The sequence below is a fragment of the Muntiacus reevesi genome, chromosome 7, assembly GCF_963930625.1.
Source record: "Muntiacus reevesi chromosome 7, mMunRee1.1, whole genome shotgun sequence".
In the NCBI taxonomy this organism is placed as follows: domain Eukaryota; kingdom Metazoa; phylum Chordata; class Mammalia; order Artiodactyla; family Cervidae; genus Muntiacus; species Muntiacus reevesi.
The window spans coordinates 82,272,008-82,293,581 of NC_089255.1; the positions used below are offsets into that span (position 1 = coordinate 82,272,008).

Here is a 21,574-nt window from a genome sequence, read left to right on the forward strand (position 1 = left end):
GTAAATAGGAAAGAAAAGGGAGCATCTTCCTCACAGAGTTCTTAAGAAAACATGGCGGGAGCTGGGCTTCCCTTAAGTACCCAAGCTCTGTATGAATCCCTTCGCTGGTTCAGGACTGAGTCTTGTCTGTTTCCTCCTCTAATCCCTTGCTGTCTGGCAGTTCTGGGCCTGGGGCCTGGTCTGAGCTGTCACTAGGTAAAAGTCTCTGCCCTGTCTTCAGACTTTCCCATGGAAACTGCCCCCAGAGGCATCTGACCCTCAAAACCCTTAACTACCTACGGATGGGCAAATTCTCTGGCCAGTTACCCAGCCTCACGCTGCCCCGTTTAAGGAGTGTTCCCCAGCACATGTCCCCTGCCTGAGCCCTGCCCACACTTCCCTACCTCCGTGGGAGGGCAGTCTCGACAGCCCCAGTCCTGGGCTCCCTTTCGGCTAGCTTATTCTCCAGGCACGGGTTCTCCTGACAACTCCTTGTGGCTCCAGGGGTTCCTTCCTGACTTAGGCGTTAGCCCAGGCCCACCCAACATTCTGACACCTAGACAGGATGTCAGGAACAAGACAATGTTTCTGGAAAGGCAACTTTTACAGAGGGCACCCAGCATTGCTCTTCTTTGGCTTCCTGGGAGATTGTCCCCAGAACACAGACCACCGTTCCCTGTGGGCTGTGGCAGAACAGAGATTAGTCTGTCATCCTTCATCCCAAAGTGACTGGGGTGGTACACAAGTTGAGGTGGTAGGTAAGCAGATACTTGATGGAGATGACAAAAGATTGCTTTTCTGCCCTGTCCCATGGCTCCAGCACTCTTCAGAAGAATGATGTACATAAGGATAACATTTCTATGGATTATCCATATGGGTCTGGGTGGACCCCTGGGAAGCAGAATGAGACCTAAGTTTGGGAAATCATCTGTCTGGCTTATTTTAAAACATTTAAAATAAACACTTTGGCCCTCAGGACACAATACCCGACTTTTCCTCATGCAGGTTTGTATCAGTTCATCTACAACTCTCAGTAGCCACCATCTCTGAGATGGGTGATGGAAAAGCGTACAGTTTGCCCCTAAGAACAGCTTTCTCTTGGCAGAGTTTCTGCAAGGCAGAACACTGGGTTCTTGAGTATTAAGGACAGAAACAGCACTGGAAACATGTTCGAGGCAGAGGAACAAACTTGGTCTCTATAATAATCTGCTAGCAGCAGCACTTGTGAGAAAGGCTTAGGAGTTGGAGCTTATGAGGACAAAATAAATCAGTGAGGCAAGGCTGTCACAGAAAGGCCGAGGGGGGCTTCTGCTATATTGAGGAAGGTCCAGAAACTAAACCAGAGAGGGAGTCCTCCCACACCCAAACCCCACAATTTAAAACATGCCCAAGGGCTGGGAGTCAGGGCGCTCCTGAGGGAGACAGGCTTCCCCTTGGCCTAGGGGCGAGCTCTCCTCAGCTGGAGGGGTCTGAGGACGGCCGTCCCCCAAGGCTAGCAGCATCTGAACAGAGGCCAGGAGAGCGCTCGGCAGGATGTGGTTGGGAGAGGCAAGTCTGGGAAGGTTCCTGAAGCAGACGCTGACCTTGACGGTCCCTTTCAGCCCCGAGAGAAGGGCTGCCGTGGGCCTTCTCAGCACTGACATCCTGTAAGTTTCTATGGAGGCTTCACTGGGGACTGGGCACTGCAGAGCCCACCCCAGAGTTCTCTCAGCCCCTCAGCACCTGTACACATCGCTTTAGTGCCCTGAAGAGGCGGAGCTGAGAACAGGCTCCAGGCCTCTGTGCCAGCTAAGCCATGAGGCGGGGTGGGGGGGGTGGGGGGGTGTGACTTGTTACCCGGGGCAGCATCTCCCCATGTCTGGAACTCCACCCCACGTCTGGGATCATTTCCAGTTTGGTATCAGCAGGCATGAACTAACCCTGTCTTATACAGAGGAAGTCATCCCTTGTAGCCTTGTGGTTCTCATTCCATCTCCCCACATCTATTAAGGGGAAGTCTCAGTTGGGGGCTAGTGTGTCTGACTCCACGGTAACAGCCCTTAACCTGTGTATAGACAGCAAGTCTCATGTGTGGGCACAGTATTGGGCTGTCATTTCACAACACTATTTCTATTAATTTTTAGTTACTTTCTATTTATATCAAGTGTTAACTTTCCTTTAAAAATGTATTTAAGGAAATAAGTTAACTTAAAAATATTAGAAATTTATTTTCATCTGGGTTAAGATAAAAACAGCAGAAGGGCCCTCGAGGTTAGTGGCTGAGGGACAACTGGCAGCTGGGGAGATGCCAGTGAAGGACCAGCGGCAGGAGGCTCAGCACAATGGAGAGTCCTGCTCTGGCCCTGCAGGGTCTCAAAGACAAGTCTGGAGAGTCAGCTAGAAAGATCATCTCAGGGACCTCTTGGTGGTCCAGTGGTTAAGACACAGCACATCCACTACAGGGGACATGGATTTGATCCCTGGATGGAGAACTAAGATCCTGTATCCCACATGGATCCCACATCCCACATATGTACTGTGTGGCCACAAATAAAAAAAAATAAAGATCATCTTATGATGAAGAAAGAGAAAATAGGAAAGCCGTAAGTTGAAAAAAAAGTTTATCTTTTCTTTAAAAAAAGTTATAAAATTTATATAACTGATTAAAGTTTAAAATCTCCTATGGAAAAATTGATGTGATCTGAAAGACTTCTGGATCGCTTGACTCCCAAGTCCAATACACTCTTCCATTTCGACCCTTCATCTCTTATGATCCCACACTTCCACGTTTTCTTTAGAAAACACGATCTGAGGTTATACGTCAGTGATCAGCATTTCAAGTGTACAAAGCGGTGTCTGAGGTAGCAGGAGGCATGCTGGCAGGATAAGGGGTGTGGAGGCTCACACGTGGGCTGAGCCCACTGCCGCCAGCGTTCCCCACACTGTGAGGCAAACCTGGGGCTCCTTCCTCGCCCGCCAGCCCTCCTGGTCTCTCCTGGGGAGAGATGGGAGAGTCTGGGGACCCGACCTCCCGAGCCTGGCTCTCCTTCTGGTGCCCAGGCTTGGCTTCATTCCACTTTGATTCTGGTCAGCTCCCACCTTCCATCTCCACAGAGTCTCAGAACCAAGGAGTGAAACTACAAGAGACCCCCCCCGCCAAGCAGTGATCAGGCTGCCCCGGCTGTGATCGACCCCCTGCCCACTCTGCCATCCCCCCTACCCATTCCGCTGGCCGCCCGCCAGGCCCAGCCTTGGGGCTCCTCCTGGTGCCCGGGCCATCCTGCGGGCACGGGTACCTTCTCGAGGCTGCGCCGATGGCCCACGCTGATGAATGTCATGCCCAGCTGCTGGCCGACGCGGTACAGCTCGCTCTCCACCTCCTCGGTCAGGGCACTGGTGGCTTCATCAAGCACTGGGGACAGAACCCAGCAGGAAGACGTGGGGGCCTGCGGTCCATCTACCTCTGCTGCTCCTCCAACCCACGCCCACCTCTGGCTGGGACCTGATGAGAGGCTGAAAACTGCTCTGCCTTTCAGGAGCCCTTCCTTGGGGATACCATGGGCCAAAGGAACAGAGGGTGAAGCTTCATTTGGGAAGCCACTGCCAGCAGCGGGACAGAATCCTTCAGTTTCCTATGGATGAATATCAGCCACTGTCTTGGACCACTCAATCCGTGGAATCCTAGTTCCCTCAAGGACATCAGTTCCTAGAAAAGATCATACCTGCCATCCCTCTGCCAGGTACAGCTGGGGAGAGGGCAGAGTCTGAGGACCAAAATCAGAAGCCCTCTCAAGGCTGCCTCCAGCTGCAACACTGGCTGAAAGCTTAAGACTCGGCAGTTTAATATATGGAGGCTTCCCCGATGGCTCAGTGGTAAAGAATCTGCCTGTGATGCAGGAGACTTGGGTCTGATCTCTGAGTGGGAAGGTTCCCTGGAGGAGCAAATGGCAACTCACTCCAGCATTCTTGCCTGGAGAATCCCACGGACAGAGAAGCCTGGTGGGCTACAGTCCAAAGGGTCACAAAGAGTCAGACACGACTGGGCGGTTTTATATATACCTGAGGATGCCAAACACTGCTGCCTCATGGGCAGAGTCCTGCTGTCCCCCTCAGCAGGGACGAGACACCTGGCCAGGCACAGGTGTGCTCCCCTACCCACACCCATGACTCTCCGGGTGCACTTGAACAACACGCTGCTACACCTGTGAGCGCACACGGCACCTGGATGGCACCCGTACCTACAGCGCGAACCTTACCTGCGTACTTCGGCTGCAGGTAGAAGAGCCGGGCAAAGGAGAGCCTCTGCATCTCTCCCGGGGACAGAACATCATACCTGCGGAAAGGGAGGGGGAGAGGCTGGCTGGAGGAAGGAGCATATAGCTTGGCTTCCGCACAGAATGGCCTGGGCAGGAAGAGGCTCTCACTGCAGACAGACTGTCCCAGGGCCCCCACTTCCCACCAGATCCCACTGCCCACATGAGACGAGGCCAAAACTCTGTACCCAAGGAAATGAACCAGGCCCCTAATGGGCCAGCAACACCCTGGGATTTGGGGTCAGGAGTCAGTTCATCCCTTGCCAGGACCCCTGGGACCCTAATGGGTCAGCAATGCCCTGGAATTTGGGGTCAGGAGTCAGTTCATCCCTTGCCAGGACCCCTGGGAGCCACTGTCTTTGGGGGAGCTGTCTCTGGAGCACGCCAACCTCCTCCTTACCAGTTCCAATCGATTTGCTGGTCCAGACCTTCTGTCCTTGCCACCAAGCTGGACTGTAACACACCGGAGGGAATGATGGGTCCGTGGAAGGGCTCATCCCTGCCTCCTCCCATCCCGAGGACCGCCTCAGTCCCACCACATACATCTACCCCCGGCAGCACAGCAAGAAGGGGCTGGGGGAGCAGTCTGCCCCAGGCAGAGAGGGGTAGTCCATCAGCTACTGTTTAGACTTGCTGGAGTGTGGGGACCAGCAAAAGCAACCCGGCATGGTGTTATCATTGTTTTAAAAATTGCAACAGAGGGATCGCTGCTTATTTCCTGCACCTGGCCAACAGCTCCCACTGCTGATTTATATGCCCACCCCAACCTCCCTGCCCTCGCCCCAGGCTCAGACCTCCAGTCCCCGGCCAGGGACAGTAGGTCTGGCCCTGCTCGGCCGGCACCTGTGTGGTCGGTGCTACCAGGTGGGCGTGGACCTCAGGGTTCTTGCCCTCACTTACCAGGCCTGCCAGCTCCAAGAACCTCATGATCCTCTCATCATCGGTAGAACCTGCAAGACACAGAAGTCAGCGCCTCTGGGTGGCCAGAACAGATGGGGCGCATCATGACAGGGGGCGGCAGGGGTGGGCGGGCAGAGGTAAAGGCACCAGAATGGGGGCCAGGGCTCTGAGTGACAGGTGATAGCACTTAATAAACAAGGGAAGGGCCGGGGAAGGATGTGATCCATCCCTTCCCTCCCATGAGTGTCTCTCCTCTGCAGGGGGCAGACAGAACAAGATGAGGTCAGGGTACAGACCCTAGAACAGTAACCAGTCAGAGGAAGCGGTGGAGGGGGCCCAACCAGAAACCAGCAGCCTGGCTGGGGGCCTCCCCCAACAGGCAGAGAAGAGACGGTGGGATGGGGGATGTGTCCCGAGGGGGCCCAGCTCACCTGAGTCTGGGTAGATCTCCTTCAGGGGATATATCACCTGATAAAACAAAACCACAGCGGCCTGGGTAAGGGCCAAGGAGAGGTGGGACGGCACACAGCCCACCCTTGCTTGGAAACAGGAACCGCCAAAGACCAGGCTCCTCTCGACCCAAGGAGAGGAAGAAGCACTCTGGCTGAGGGGCTGGGCTGGCAGACAGCAGGGAGGGCCCCCAGAGTCCAAGCTGGTGCTCAACAAACACATGTGATATTTGGCTTATGGCCCACACAGGTTAGCCTGCCTCCCGGAGCTGCCCTGAGTACATGGCCTGACCCACAGATGTGAATATAAAACAGGAGCAGTCCATCAGCTACCGTTTAGACCTGCTGGAGCGTGGGAACCAGAAAAAGCAACCTGACGTAGTGTTATCATTGTTTTAAAAATTGCTACAGAGTGAACCCTGCTTGTTCCCCACACCTGGCTAACAGCTCCCACTGTTGATTTATATGCCCACCCCAACCCTCTCCCTCGCCCCAGGCTCAGACCTCAAGTTCTCAGCCAGGGACAGCAGGGCCGGCTCCACTGGGTTGGCACCTGTGGTTGGTGCTACCAGGTGGGCTTGGACCTCGGGGTCCTTGCCCTCACTTGCTGGGCATGGTTCATTTATGTCCCACCTGCTGCCCCAGCTCTCTAGGGCTGAGACCTGTCAGCCTACCAGAGGCCAGGTTGGGGGATGGGGTGGGAGGAGTGGGCCCCGGGCTGACCTGCTCCCGAAGGGTCCCGTCAGTGAAGAAAGGCTTTTGGGGCAGGAACAGCACCCCGTGGGGTCCAAAGTCTGCCAGCATCTGCACTGAGCCTGCAGAACCCACAGAAACCTTTGTTTGGGCATCTTCCAAAAGGTAACTGCCCCTCACTCTCCTCCAAGAGGCTTGATCCTTACAGACAGATGCACACACACACCCACGCACACACACATGCACCCCAACCCCCCAGGCCAAGGCTGGCTCAGAGAGAGGGCAGACTGGTCCTCACCCCGTGCACTTGCCCAGAGGCCGCCCAGAACCCGGAGCAAGGAGGTCTTGCCGGTGCCCGTGTTGCCTGTGATGAGCAGGCTCTGCCCCTCAGAGATCTTCAGGCTCAGGTCCTTGATTAAGGGTTTGTGAGAGGAGGGGGCGCAGATGCAGACCCGCTCGAGGAGGAAAGCTGTATCTGCTGGCTCTGTCGCTGGCCCTCCCGGGTCCCTGGGGTCCGAGAAGGGAGGAGATGGGGGGAAGATAAGCACTGTCAGTGCTGCTGGGAGTGGGGGAGCCCTTTCTCCTTGGGGGCGAATCACCTCTGGACTGGGCGGCTGCCGTGGGCTCAACTGTGGCCTCAGAAATATGCTGAAGTTCCAACCCCTGTACCTCAGAAGGTGACTGCATTTGGAGACAGGGTCTTTAAAGGGGTGAAAGTGAAAGCGAAAGTTGCTCAGTCATATCTGACTCTTTGTGACCCCATGAACTATACAGTCCACGGACTTCTCCAAGCCAGAATACTGGAGTGGGTAGCTTATCCCTTCTCCAGCGGATCTTCCCAACCCAGGAATTGAACCAGGGTCTCTTGCGTTGCAGGTGGATTCTTTACCAACTGAGCTATCAGGGGTGAGTACATTCAAATGAGGCCGTGAGGGTAGGGCCCTAATCCTGCAGGACTGCTGTTCTTTCAAGAAGAGGGAGAGACACACTAGGGGTGCCCAAGCAGAGAAAATGCCATGGAAGGATGCCGTGCGAAAGCAGCCGCCTGCAAGTGAAGGAGCAAGGCCTGGGGAGAAACCAATGCTGCTGCCACCTTGACTTTGGACTTCCAGCCTCCAGAACAATGAGGGAATAAACATCAGCTCTTTAAGCTACCCAGTTTACAGTGGGTAGCTGTGGTAGCTATGGGTGTCCTACGGTAGCCCTGGCACATGGACAGAGGTGGTCTGGGCACCTGCTCCGTGGCAGGCCGGGCCAAGTCCTGCCCTTGACTGATCTTAATCAGTCTTACCAGCCATGCACCACAGCGGTTATCCCCTCTTGGCAGATGAGGAAACTGAGCCCAGTGGCTAAGTAACCCACTCAGGGGCACAGAGCTGCATCTGTCCAGTTCTAATGTCAAGAGGTTTTCACAGCGTCACAGGGTGACTGAAGGTCAGAAGGGGAATGGAAATACTAACCCATTCTGGCTCTCCGTGGATGCCCATCTTCCCCACAGAACAGCAACTCCAGTTTCCTACAGTCCCTGCCCCAGTAGCCCACCCAGTCCCGGGGTTTCAGAGACGCATGAAGTTTTCATCCTTAACAGAGCAACAGTTAAGGTGTTTGCTCCGAAGAAGAGAGCTGAGTGTAGTCCTTGAAATTTAGCCTGTTTCCATTTTTCAAAGCTTACTCTGCGGCCTCCGTCCAAACCACCTCCTATGAACTAGGAGATCCAATCCCCACAACAACCCTAAGTCGAAGGTTCCATGAACAACTTCCTCATGGATATGAAGATACTGAGAGCAGTTAGGTAATCTGCTCAAGAAAAGTGAGGATATGAGACAAATCCTCGATACACAGAAAGGTCAGAAACATCCCAGAGCCTGCAAGGATACACGAATGAAGACACCTCTGGGCCTGAGCAGGGACAAAGAACAGACAGGCCCCAAGGAAAGGGGCGGGTGCAGCGGGGCTCGGTGGGAGGAAGAGGGAACAAAGGAAGAGGAGGGATGCTCTTCAGAGTTTCGATAACTCAGGCCCAGGCGGCTGTGTGCACTTTGCTTCCATCGGGTGGGGGGATGGTGTAAATGAACACAGATGACACAAGAGTGACGCGGATGGTGAACATTTACAACGCGCCTGCACACAACAGGGGTTTCTTTCATTTGCTCCACTGGACTCTCCTGCCCAGCCGGGAAAGGGCCGGGCTCCGGGGCGGTTCCATGGCCCGCATGGTCCACCACCGTGCTGCTGGCCCAGGGCTTACCTGGCCAAGTCCCACTGGCTCTCATCCAGAAACTCCCCATCCTGTGACTTCAGGGTCATGTCCAGCAGGGTCTCCTGAAGCTCCCCGATCCTGGGCAAGAAGTGAAAGCCTGAGGAGGGTCTCGGGGCCCCAGTGAAGGCCTTCCTCCTTTCTTCCTCTCACGCCCATGAGTATTTGGTGAGTTTTTTCTGCTCCTTTTTTTCCCCCTCGGCTACTTCTCCCAGCGGCACACACTTTGCTCAGGACCCGGTGGGGCCGGAGGCAGCCTCACCTGTGTGTGTAGCCCGCCACGTCGGAGAGTGTGGTGGAGAGGTCGATGAGCTGGCTGAAGCAGCTGATGAGATACATGCACACGAAGGCATTCTGGGCAGGACAGAGGGCAGAGAGCCCAGGCTTTGACTCCGAGGCCAAAGGGCAGGGGAGCAAGCGTGACCGGGGGCGGGGTCCCCAGGAGGGAGGCTCACCTTGCTGACCAAGCTGCTGAGCTCCGTGGGGCTCAGATCTCCATAGACGCCACTGAAAATGGGGATCGCGATCACGACGTAGCTCAGGATGCTGCCCAGATAGTCAAACATGTTGATGCCGACTGCGGAAGACGCAAGAGACCCAGGGTGAGAGGCCTGGGCATCGAGTGTGTGTGCTCCAAGGGGAACAAGAGGCCAAGCAGCATCAAGCGATTTCCCGAATCCTCCCTCTCCTGAGGACACTCACAGCAAAGGGAAACTGATCAATGCAGGGAGGGAGGAGGGGCTTGTGGGGGGCGGCCGTGGACTATCCCCGCCCCGTGGTTCCTGCCTCCCGGGCTCCCTGCACCTACTGTACAGCCAGAGTTCCTTGGACATCAGCTCCCTCTGGGTCTGAAGGAGTCGCTGCAGCCTGCGGTCTGTTCTCATGTGCTCCACGTGCCCAGCCCTGATGAGAAAGGCTGGGATGTCCATGGGGTCTGGAGAGCCTGTACCAGGCTCCTCACACTCCCCTTTCGGGACCAGGCCCACCCAAGTGATCTTTCCTGCTGACCCTTTGGGCCACTAGCAGTCAGCCATTGCTGCATTCATTCAACCTGGTATTGCCGGCAGAAAGAATAGCAACTCTATATACAGTGGGCAGACCTGGTTCAAATTCTGGCTCTGGCCAGTGACTAGCTGGGTAACACTGACAGGTTATTAAGCCTCTGAGTCTCAGTTTATTCATCTATGAGATGGAGCTTATAATATCTATGTAATAGGCTAACGTGAAAATATCTGAATTTAAAGTGCCAGGCATATGAGTGGCTCCTGATAAAAAACTGCTGTTATTAAACAATACACCGAGCAGTCTCTAGGTGGCAGGCTTGGTGCTAGTCAGCCAGACAGAGGTTGATAAACTGGTCCCTGTACTGGAGGAGCTCCCAGTGCAGGAAGGCAGGCAAATGCTTTCGTTCTTCACCTGGAACATAAAGAAAGTGTTACATAAGCTGTGTGTCTGCAGGACTATGGAAGCAAACAGGCCTGATCACTAAGGGAGTCTGGGAAGGCGCCCAGGAAACGGTGACTTCAAGCTTCAAGGAGGAGCAGAAATTCTCCAGGCAGAAAGGTTAGGGGAGGACAGAGAAGGAGTTTCAGATTTAGCATCAGCGACAGAGAGGCTGCAGGAGAACACACTCAGAGCCCCAAGAGCCAAACTGCTTGCCCCGGAGCCCAAAGCTTCATGAGCAGAGGCTGCAAAATCCATCCAAAAACAATTTAGCACAGGCCCAGCTGTACCTGCTCCCCATAACAAACCTCTCAGGCATGCTGAGTGCATGCTAAGTTGCTTTAGTCATGTCTGACTCTGCGACTCTATGGACTATAGCCTGCCAGGCTCCTCTGTCCATGGGATTCTCCAGGCAAGAGTACCGGAGTGGGTTGCGATGCTCTCCTCCAGGGGATCTTCCCAACCCAGGGATTGAACCCACATCTCTTGCATCTCCTGCATTGACAGGTGGGCTCTTTACCGCTCGCATCATCTGGGAAGCCCCTCAACCTCTCTCAGATTCCTGGAACTTTTGGTGCCCCCCAGGTGGTGGCAGCTACAAACTGCAGCAGAGATGGACAGAAGAGCAAAGTCCCGGGGCTATTAGAACCAGGTGACCCAAGAACAAACTTCCATTCCTTAAACACAAACCTCTGGGCCCTTACTATCAATCCAAACAGAGTCCAGAGTCCTTACAGGAGGCAGAGTTCAGGGACCTGCCATGGCCGCAGGGGAAGGAATGGGATTTCACAACACGGCTGTCAGGACAGAGTCTGTGGGGAGCGGGTCCTCTGATCTGAGAGGCTCCACTCCCTCCCCTGCTACAGAGACGCAGGATTAGCTGTGGGCGTCACTGGGCTTCGGGCACTGGTGGAAAGCCATTTTTTTACAGACAGAAAAGCAGAGGCAATGCCTTATAGTCATCAGCAAGATGATGAAGCAGACACTCATTTCACTCTTAGAGCAAATTCTGCCCCATGTTACACCACTAGGAGGAATGACTCGTTTCAGAAGCAAACTCACGAACAGAAGGATGAGGCAGACAAGGACAGTGAGGGACATGGGGAGAGGGACATGGGGAGAGAGTCATGGCCAAGCGTGAGGACGCCTGGCCCCTGGCCTTGGCGATGGTGGGAGGGTTGTATGATTCACCTGGCCCTCTCTGCCATCTATCTCCCCGATCAGTTCTGATGAGGCAGATGGGCAATTATCTCCATGAGACTCACCTGAAAAAAGCAGCAGGCTCAGCATTCACCCGGATCTGCATGTGCTTGAACCTGGGCGGACCAGAGGTAAATGTGTGCTGACGGTGGGCAGGACGGGGCCCTCTGCTTTCAGAGTCCTGGATCAACAGGACCCCCAGGCAAAGAGGAACACGGTTCCCCTTCAACACTGTGGCTGCCTCAGCCCAACCCTTCCCCGGACTGTCACAGGGTGGGAAATCCCAGGCCTGGGTGGGGTGGCAGGAGCCCTGCGGACAGGGCAGCCCCTCGCCTCGCTCCAGAGAGGACAGGTGCATGCCTGCCACTGCCCCTCCTCCTCCCAGGGCCGGGTCTGAAGGAGGAGGCCAGGAAGCACAGAGCAGGGCCCAGATCCAGGGCTGACTTGAATGAGGGCATCTGGAACAGAAGTACGTGAGAAGGCCAAGGGATGATGGTGCCGAGGGCCAACCAGTCACCGTTCTCACGGCTGCTCATGTATTATCTCATTAATTCCCCTTACGATTCTCTCCACTGGGGACAGTACCATCTCCACTTTAGAGATAGGAAGATGGAAGTTTAGAGAGGTTAAAGACCTCCCCCAAGAGCACATGGCTAGTGACTGGCATAACTGGGATTTAAACTCAGGCAGCCTTTTTCCAGATCCCATTCCTTATGCGTTATGCCTGACCCAAAACCCCCGAGCAAGGGAGACCCACCTGAAATCCCCCTCCAGCTTCTCCTGCTGCACCAACTTTGCCACAATGGGGCCCATCAACACTCTGTTCACCACGGTTCCCAGGATGAAATACCCGAAGATGCTCACAGGCCCGAGCCAGCCGGTGCTGAAATGCGGAGCGAGGGAGGGTGTGGAGAGGGACATATGCCCGCAGGCCTTGGCCCTGCCCCCGTCCTGGGCAGCCCCTGTCCCATCTCAGAGCCCCGTGGGGCCTCTGCTCCTACGTGGGGGCACCCGGTACCTGGACAGAGACTCACTACAGGGCCAAAGGGGGGGCCGGGGCCCGAACAGACAAGATGGGAAGACTTCCTGGGGCGCAGGTGGGAGGGAGGGAAGACCTCTCTAGACCCTGACCCGGGAGAGCTGACTCCCCTTCGGCATGTGAGTGAGGGACTCGGGGGAACCAGCGGGCAGGGAAGGAGGGGAGGCACGCCAGCAAGAGGAGAGGCTTCACCTCCGGAAGCACTGGTAGGTGTAGTAGACGAGGGTGAAGGGGGAGATGATCAGCTTGCTGGCCATGCTGCTGAGTTGCCGACAGAACCGCTCCACGTCCTGGCTGATGCGCTGGTCCCTGGAGCCAACGACACACAGTGACTGGACCCAGGAAGCTGGCTTTGGGGTGAGAGCTAAGGTAGTTCCAGGTTACCTCTGATTCTGAACCTGCCTTGCAATGACCCCATGGGAAGAGACAAGGGCTGGTCTCCTAAAGGCAATGAGACCCTTAGGATCTTCAAACAGGGTTGTGGAGAGTGGCTTCTTATGGCACTTCAGTCCACCCTCAGAAAAAAAAAATGGCAACTGAAAGGTCCAGCACCCCAGGGGCCTGAGCTGGCTCCGAGCAGAACCAAAGAATGACTTGAGGGTGGGTGACCCGAGTTTCTGGATGATTAGGAAAGCTCTCTGGCTTATCTCACTCCTCCCAACCTCTCCCTCACGAGCTGGAGCCCGACCCCCTTTTAGCTATGTGGCTGTGGAAGCTCTGTATGGGTTCAGCCACGGAGAAGACGCCTAGAAGAGAAAGTCAAGAGGCATCAGGGCGGGACTTCTCTGGTGGTCCAGTGGTTGAGAATCCACCTTCCAATGCAAGGGGACATGGGTTCGATCCCCAGTCAGGGAACTGAAATCCCACATACCACAGGGTGACTAAGCTCGCATGCCTCAACTAAGACCGAATGAAGCCAAATAAATACATAAATAATAAAAAAGAAAAGAAGCATCAGGACCTCCCAAGACCCTTTGCTGCACAGCTCCGCATAAGCTGAGGAGCGGTGACCTCAGGCAACGAAGAGCTTGGAAGGGTGGTGAGTGGGGAGGAAATGAGTGTGAAGAGAGAACCCACACGTCCCGACCCAACAGCAAGGCCACAGTGACTCCTAACTCCCAGAGAGGCGTGAGCTTGGGCAAATCCCTTGCATTCTCTGGGCCTCAGTTTCCTCACCTGTAAGGGAACGTGGGACTCAGTGAACCTAAGAGAGGTGATAGAATGGGGACTGGAATCCCAGACTGAGTCCTAGACAGCAGCAATTTTTTACTGCTGAAAATCAGAGTGCCAGTTTTCTTGCTTTTTTCTAGCAAGGACTTTTATCTCTGTCTTGGGGGTGCCTTGTTTGGAGTCCCAGGATATGAAATGGACAAAAGAGAGCTGCTCTTGGCCTCTTCTTTCAGCTCCCTGTCCTCAGGCATGCAGAGCACCCTCCCCGCCGTGGCATGGCTCCCGGCAACATCTGCAGATAACTGCAGATGACCTCATGGGGTCCCAGCAGGGCCTCTCCTGGGCTGAGTCATCCCAGATGGGTGAACCCCGTAGAGGGTGGTGAGGACTGACAGGGGGCGCCTACGGGTTATCGACGTCATCCCGCAGCACGTTGAGGGTGTAGTACACGCGGCCCCGGAAGTAGAGGCGGTGGAGGTGCTCGGTGAGGTCCTTCCTCCAGCTCACATACAGCAGGTTGCAGGTGAACTGGTCGAAGCTCTTGAGCTGAGCAGTGGGGGAGACGAGGGGAAGGGAGAGACGCATCATTCTTCCTGCAAGCGTCAGCTCCCAGCTCAGGCTGGCGGAAAGCCTCAAGTCATGGGATTGCTCCCTTCCTCTTTCACGCATGTGTTCATTCCTTCACCAAAGGCAAGGCCCTCCAGCCCCCACGTGCTTCTGGAGATTGGGGACAGTATCTTCTCTTCCATTTTTTCTTATTTTTCTGTCCCCCCAAACCTGGAACAGGGTTCTATATACATAGGTTTTTACTGACAGAGGACCCAACAGAAGTGAAAAAGTGTGATGAGAAGTGGCTTCCCCAAGAAAACAGGTGATGCGGCCTGACAGAGAGCATTAGGCTTGAGTCCTAGCAGAGCCCTGATTGATCATTTATGGAGCCTCCGTATGCTGAGCACGAGGGAGGTAACAGTAAGGTCACAGTCTAGTGAAAAAACAGACAGTCCCAAGGGTGTAAGGAGTGTTAGAACAGAGGTAAACTCAAAAGGATTATCAGGACTTCCCTGGTGGTCCAATGGCTAAGACTCCAAGCTCCCAACGCAGGGGGCCCCAGGTTTGATCCCTGGTCAGGGAAGTAAGATCTCACATGCCTCAAGGTACAGCAAAAAATTAAAAAAAAAAAGATTAGCAATTCAAAGGGGTGGAGGAAACATGAAAGAAAAGTTGAGGATGATCTGAAGGAGGTGACAGCAGAGGAATCGTGAAAAGTCAGCAGGCATTAAACAAGTGGATGAGGGGTGGGGGGAGGAGGCCATTCCGTGAGGAAGCAGCAGGTGCAAAGGCTGGGAGACGGGACAAGTGCCAGGCCCAGTCACAGCCTCGGCGCATCAGAGGACAGCAGCGGCTCTGGCTGCTGAGCCCGGTTTTCAGGGGCTCTGAGCTCCCTGAAGCAAGAGTTCTGGGAACAGAAGCGACAATGATCTTTTCTGTTAAATGCTGAATTAAACCAGAACCCTGTGGCCGAGCCCCAAGAGCTTGAAACAGTTGTGGAATTGGTCTCATATGGGCCAACAGGCAAGATCAATGCCCTGCCTAGAGTTCTGACCCCGAGTTCCCAGAAGAGGGAGGGAACACACGCGCACAGCTTGGTTCCTGCTTCCTGATGACTAAGTACCACCAGGCACTGGCCAGACATCATACTAGGCTGGAGGGGAAGAGAGATGTGGGGAGAAGACCTTCCTTACCATGGAGTTGAGGACGATGAGCACAACAGACAGGAACGTCAGGGTCTTAAATCCATTTAAGTCTTTGTTTCCTAGGACTCCAAAGTACTGACTGGGGATCAAGCCAACCCGGTAGATCACCAGTTGTTCTGGCGGGAGGGGGAGGAGGAAGGAATCAGTAACGAGGGGTGAGAAAAGTCAGAGGAAGGCTTCTTCTTGTATCCATGTGTCATCAACACCCCGCAGAAGGAAAAGGACCCCACGAGCCTGGGCTCATTCACTCACCCAGTAGGGCCACACACAAAAGGGTCAGGAACATCAAGGCATTCTGTGATGACCAAGAGGGAAATAAAACTTTCTGTATCTGCAGGAACCGCTGGAGAAATTGCAGACCTAACCTGGGTCTGAAGAAGAGAAGCAGAGAGAAGCCTAAGAGGACAATGGAGCCTTAGAGAGCAGTGACTAAACTTTTTTACACCTGTTGTGGGTTGGGGCTGAGGCCATGTAGAAAGAATGTTTTACAAATGCTGAAGACAGTAGGCTGGGAACAGACCCGGGGATTAAAAAGGAATTTCTTTAAGTTGACAAATGCTATCTATGAAAGGTTATTTACCAAAAACCTATGGCTAAATTAATAAAGAAATTTTAGCCACATCCTCTTTTTGGTCACAGACAAGGAAACTTGCTACATCCATTCTCAAATAAGACCCCCAAACCAAAAACTAAAAAGCAGGAAAACTCACAACTTTAACTTAGAATTAAGTACTTTTGTTCAACATAGTGCCACAGATGCAGACTTTCTGGAGAAGGGAAAGGTAATAAAATCTACGCAAACAAGAAATTCCTGAGTCAGAAAGACAGGAAATCCACAGAAAAGTGGGGAAAGGACATAAATAAGGGGAAATTCAAATACTTAAAAAGAGGAAAGTTAACACAATGGAACACCACCTTACACTGATTAAGTTGATAAACATTAGAAAACCCAAACAATACCAAACACTGGGTGGGTGGGGGTCGGTGGTTGACAGGGAACAGGAACCTTTAGGCAGTGGTGTTGGGAAACCGGGTGTGATCACTCCGGAGAACAAATTCAGCAGAATTAAGCGTGACCGAGCATCCTACCCTGGGGTGAACAATCTAAAGAAAAATCCAGGCACTAAGTGTCCATCACTAGGAGAATGTATAAGTCAACTGCGGTCTTAATGACCTTAGGTAGCACCACCCAGCACTCAGAAGTGAAAACTAGATTACGATAGCATGCATGATCTCAAAAACACAACGTTGAATTAAAAGTTTTTAAAAAATCACAGCATGTTATGAAGTTGGAAGGTGCTGTACCTTTTCCCCAAACAGCCCCGAGTAAGACGTCCCAAGGCCCGGCCGTCCTCCCCAGCCGCCCTGCTAACCTGCCGCCAGGCCGGGGCGCGGGTCCCCGGATCGCCATGAACAAGGATCTGGCCGACGCGGGAGCCGGGCAGCCCCCGGGTCGGCTCCGGGCAGAGTCCGAAGAGCGCCCGGCCTGCCGAAGAGGGGCGGGGCCCCGGGCCGGGGCGGGGCCGGACCCGGCTACCACAGAGACGGGCGGATAGAGAGGAAGGCGCAGGGCGACGCCGCCGCTCCCGGAAGCGACCGACTTCTCTAAAAGAACCAGAGCGCTGTCTGTCGACCCGGCGCCTAGGGCGCCCTCTCCTGGATGTGGACAGTTTCCCCTTAGGCAAGAAGCAGCGGAGAATGTGACTGGAATATTTTTAACTCGAATTATAAAGGAACCAGAGGTCAAATTGTCAACATCCGTTAGATCATCGGAAAAGGAAGAGAGTTCCAGAGAAACATTTACTTCTGCTTTATTGATTACGCCAAAGCCTTTGACTGTGTGAATCACAACAAACTGGAAAATTCTGAAAGAGATGGGAATACTAGACCACCTGACCTGCCTCCTGAGAAATCTGTATGCAGGTCAAGAAGCAACAGAACTGGACATGGGACAACAGACTGGTTCCAATCGGGAAAGGAATACATCAAGGCTGTATATTGTCACCCTGCTTATTTAATTTATATGCAGGATACATCATGTGAAATGCCGGGCTGGATGAAGCACAAGCTGGAATCAGTATTGCTGGAGAAATATCAATGACCTCAGATATGCAAATGACACCACCCTTATGGCAGAAGGTGAAGAAGAACTAAAGAGCCTCTTGATGAAAGTGAAAGAGGAGAGTGAAAAAGTTGACTTAAAGCTCAACATTCAGAAAACTAAGATCATGGCATCTGGTCCCATCACTTCATGGCAAATAGATGGGGAAACAATGGAAACAGTGACAGACTTTATTTTTTGGGGCTCCAATATTGCTGCAGATGGTGACTGTAGCCATGAAATTAAAAGACGGTTGCTCCTTGGAAGAAAAGTTATGACAAACCTAGACAGCATATTAAAAAGCAGAGACATTACTTTGCCAACAATGTCCGTCTAGTCAAAGCTATGGTTTTTCCAGTGGTCATGTATGGATGTGAGAGTTGGACTATAAAGAAAGCTGAGCTCCGAAGAATTGATGCTTTTGAACTGTGGTGTTGGAAAAGACTCTTGAGAGTCCAAGAAGGAGATCCAACCAGTCAATCTTAAGGGAAATCAGTCCTGAATATTCATTGGAAGGACTGATGCTGAAGCTGAAACTCCAATACCTTGGCCACCTGATATAAAGAACTGATTCATTGGAATAGACCCTGATGCTGGGAAAGATTGAAAGCAGGAGGAGAAGGGGGTGACAAAGGATGAGATGGTTGGATGGCATCACCGACTCAATGTACATGAGTCTGAGTAAGCTCCCGGAGTTGGTGATGGACAGGGAAGCCTGGTGTGCTACAGTCCATGGGAGGTTGCAAAGAGTTGGACAGGACCGAGAGACTGAACTGATACATGTTTCACCAGAGAAGGGAAAGGCTGCCCACTCCAATATTCTGGCCTGGAGAATTCCATGGACTGTATAGTCCATGGGGTCACAAAGAGTCGGACATGACTGAGTGACTTTCACTTCACTTCGTACATGTTTCATGCCTTCTTCCAAAGATGCCAGAATGATTTTTTCTTTTTGACAGGGCTGTGCAGTGAGGCTTTCCAGGATCTTAGTTCTCCCATCAGGAATTGAACCTGCACTCTCACAGTGACAGGACAGAGTGCTAACCACTGGATTTTCAGGGAATCCCCTAGAGTTATCTTTTAACCACATTAGTCAGGCTTCCAATTTCAGTTAGAATAAAATTCAGACATTTCCATGGCACGAATGATCGGGTCCTCTCACCTTGGTCTTGAACAGGCCACTTTATTTTGGTCTCAGGGTCTTTGCCTGGATCACTCTTCTCCCTAGCCTAAAGCTTTCCACGACTGGCTCATTCTCATCATCAGTTCAATAGGATGTCAGCTGCTCACCCTACCCAGAATATGCTGTCCTTGCCCCGCCATTCACTATTACATTACACTTTTATTGTCTTCATGATATTTATCCCTGTCTGAAATCATCTTGTTTCTTTGCTTTATTGTTTGTCTCCCTTTATAAGAATACATTTCATTGAGCAGGAACTCTGTCTTGCTCATTGACGCATTCCCGGTACCTCAAACACAGCTACTAGGTGTGAGGTAAGTGCTTAATAAATATTTGTTAAGTGTCAAATGAATGAAATGCTTGTCAACTGGCTGATGATGAGCAGCATGATCTCCCAGGGCCCTAAGTTTGAATCTGGATGTACCTTCCCACCTTCCTTCAGTCCAAACACTCAACATATTTGAGTGTCAACTATATTCCAAACACTCAACAAGATACACGTATCCCCTGTCTCCTTGGAGTTGACAGTCTAGCTGGGAAGGTCAGCCAGCTGACGGTACCACTTGTCTTTGTGAACTGCTGTGACAATGGAGCCATACGGCAAGGTTTCTCAGCTTTGGCATCATTGACTTTTGGGGGCTGACAGTTCTTTCTTGGGGGAGTGGAGAGACTGTCCTGTGTATGGTAGGATACTGAGAGCAGTATCTCTGGCTTCTACTCACTAGATTCCAGTAGCACTACCCCAGATCCGCCGACCGGGACTGTCTCCAGGCACTGCCAAGTGTCCCTTGGATGGTGGGGGTGGAGAGGAGCTTTGTGTCACCCCCCCCCCCACCCCCAGCACTGAAAACCAGTGTCTCAGAGCCATAGAGAGGGCCATCCAACTCAGGATGGAGAAAAGGGGAGAGAGGAAAGCTAAGTGATTCCTAGACATGGCAAGAGCATCACTTAGTCTCAAGAGTGATTTCCGAAGTATGTCTTTGTTACTTTGAAAATCAAAAAAATAAACATGTCAGGAGACAGTTTCTGAAAAATTAATAAGGCAACCAAAGTATCAAGGCAAACAACCTCAACCTGCTAGGAAAATCCCTGTTTGCAACTCTCATCACATTTCACTCTCAAAAGTATTCTGGTTTGGTGTTTGTCCCAGGGCCCCTTAACACTGTTTATTACTTTAAACTTTACAGAATGCTCTATATAGCACAGCATTCATTAATATTTCCATTTATATTTCTAAATTATCTTTTAAATAATTTACAACACTTTAATCCTGAAGTAGGGTAGTGGAAACCTAATGAAACACCTAACATTTAAACAAATAATTTCTTAATATCAGCTACCTCTGTTAAAATTTCCCATTGTAACTGTGATATTTCCTTTTTTTTTTTTTTTACTGTTTTTTAAAAAATAAAGACCCAAATAAGTTCTTCACGTTGTAGTCAATCGATACGTCTTCTAAAACTCTTAATCTATAGCTTCCTCCTCCATCACCTTAGACTAACCACTGTTATCTCTCTTCTGTTTGCAGAAACCTCCTAACTGGTTTCCCCAATTGGATTCTTGATGCTGTTCTAATCCAGCTCCTACATGACAGCCAGGGGAGACTGCCAAAAACAGATCAACACCTTGCTTAAAACCCTTCAGTGGTTCCAAAGCCTTTAGAGCCCTGGCTCCGCTATCCACCCCAACCTTTAAGGCACCAGGAGACAACCTTGTTCCCTCCTGTTCATTTCTATTCTTCCTTCTGTCTTCACTGTAATGTCGCTTCTCAGGAAAGTCCTCTCCAACTGCCTTCTCTAAAGAAGGACTCTATTATTCCCTCCCATAACACCCCAGTTTTTCTCCTTAAGGCACTTACTGAAGCTTGGTATTATATTTTCATTTTGTGTGTTTACTTCATTAAGGCCTCTCTCCACAGACTATCAGCTGCAGGAGGGCAGGGACCATGCCCACCGTGTTCACCTTTGTCCAGAAGCACTCTGTAAGGACACAGTAAATCTTTGTTGAACAAAGTTGAGCACGACAGTCCCTGACCTCACAAGGTGCACAGGCCACTGTCTCATACTGTTTACTAGGACAACTGAAATTCCCCCTTTCCAGCTGCCAGTCTTGGGGCTTCTTTCTCACTCTCATACAAAGACACAGGGAGACAAATTGGTTAAAGAAAAAAAAAAAGTCAAGTAATTTGGTAATAAGTATCAAGTTTTAGATGCTGTAATTTCACTCCCAGGACTTCTCCTATGGATGCAGCAGCACAAAGCGTTAGTCTGGAGGATGTTTCTGCGGTGTGGTAGGGTGACAGCAAAACCCTAGAAACAAACAGAATTCCTACCAGAGGAGGAAAGGGTGTAAAAAGTATGACACAATCTCTCTGTGGAATACACTTTGCAGCTCATAACAAGGATGAGAAAGGCTGCAGGGCCACAGAGGTTCAGAACATGGATTTCTGAGCCAGATTACATGGATTCAAATCCCTGCTCTGCCACTTAATATCTGTGTGACCTTGGGCAAGTTGCCTCAGTTTCCTTCTCTGTGAAGTGGGATGATAATCATTCTGACACCAGAGAGCTCTGGGCAAGTATCTAAGCAGGACCCGGCAGTGATCAGAGCTAAATGCTATATTATATAGCAACGTGGGAGAAATGCCCATTTTATATTGTCACATTCATTTTTAATTCTAGTTTAACTGAAAATTTTAAAACACACACGATAAAGTCCACACAGGATAAGGCATATTGTGAAAAATAATATGTCTGTTTTTCCTGCTCCAGAGGAAATAACTGTTCACACCTTCTTAGGAATCTTTACAAAAATGTTTCATGCACAGGCAAACTTATATGTGTGATTATTTTTCACACACACATACACACACCCCTACCTTTTCTTTTGAAGCTCACTTTTTAGGTTTCATAGTATATCTTGGAGTTGCTTCCATACCACACAGACCTCCCTCATTTCTTCTCACTGCATAATATTCTACTGTATAGAGAAATTATTTATCCAGTTTCCTATTGCTGGATATTTGCTATTACATAGAATGTTGCAATGAATATCCTTGGATATAGCCAAAATATGAGTGATTTTAAAAGATGGCATATTTCATATTTTGTTTGT

General features: G+C 51.6%; 1 protein-coding gene across 7 annotated transcripts; it reads right to left on the reverse strand.

Annotated features, from left to right (window-relative positions):
- Positions 1-2,578: 2,578 nt before the first annotated feature.
- On the reverse strand, positions 2,579-16,695 carry ABCD4 (ATP binding cassette subfamily D member 4). Of its 7 annotated transcripts, none has more exons than XM_065940469.1 (19): positions 16,550-16,695; positions 15,429-15,547; positions 15,165-15,292; positions 13,829-13,968; positions 12,445-12,561; positions 11,971-12,096; positions 11,279-11,329; positions 9,379-9,473; positions 9,026-9,147; positions 8,833-8,924; positions 8,562-8,651; positions 6,612-6,820; positions 6,344-6,435; positions 5,603-5,639; positions 5,172-5,221; positions 4,672-4,724; positions 4,215-4,291; positions 3,255-3,370; positions 2,579-3,095 (listed from the first exon to the last, which is right to left on the reverse strand). In XM_065940469.1, exons 1-19 carry the CDS (start codon positions 16,585-16,587, stop codon positions 3,027-3,029), a joined length of 1,821 nt encoding a protein of 606 aa, XP_065796541.1. In that variant the 5' UTR covers positions 16,588-16,695; the 3' UTR covers positions 2,579-3,026. The 7 variants fall into 7 exon arrangements, with proteins under 7 accessions (XP_065796541.1, XP_065796543.1, XP_065796544.1 ...); XM_065940471.1 differs by having other exon boundaries at positions 16,482-16,613; XM_065940472.1 differs by lacking the exon at positions 16,550-16,695 and adding an exon at positions 16,137-16,174.
- Between the last annotated feature and the right edge of the window lie 4,879 nt (positions 16,696-21,574).

Excerpts from the sequence above, each read along its gene's own strand:
- ABCD4 (XM_065940469.1), bottom strand. The coding sequence starts at position 16,587 with ATGGCGATCCGGGGACCCGCGCCCCGGCCTGGCGGCAG. Across the intron at positions 13,969-15,164 it reads TCATCGTCCTCAACTCCATG|CTCAAGAGCTTCGACCAGTT; the intron begins GTAAGGAAGGTC and ends CCCACTGCTCAG. Across the intron at positions 6,821-8,561 it reads AGCCAGTGGGACTTGGCCAG|GGACCCGGGAGGGCCAGCGA; the intron begins GTAAGCCCTGGG and ends CTCGGACCCCAG.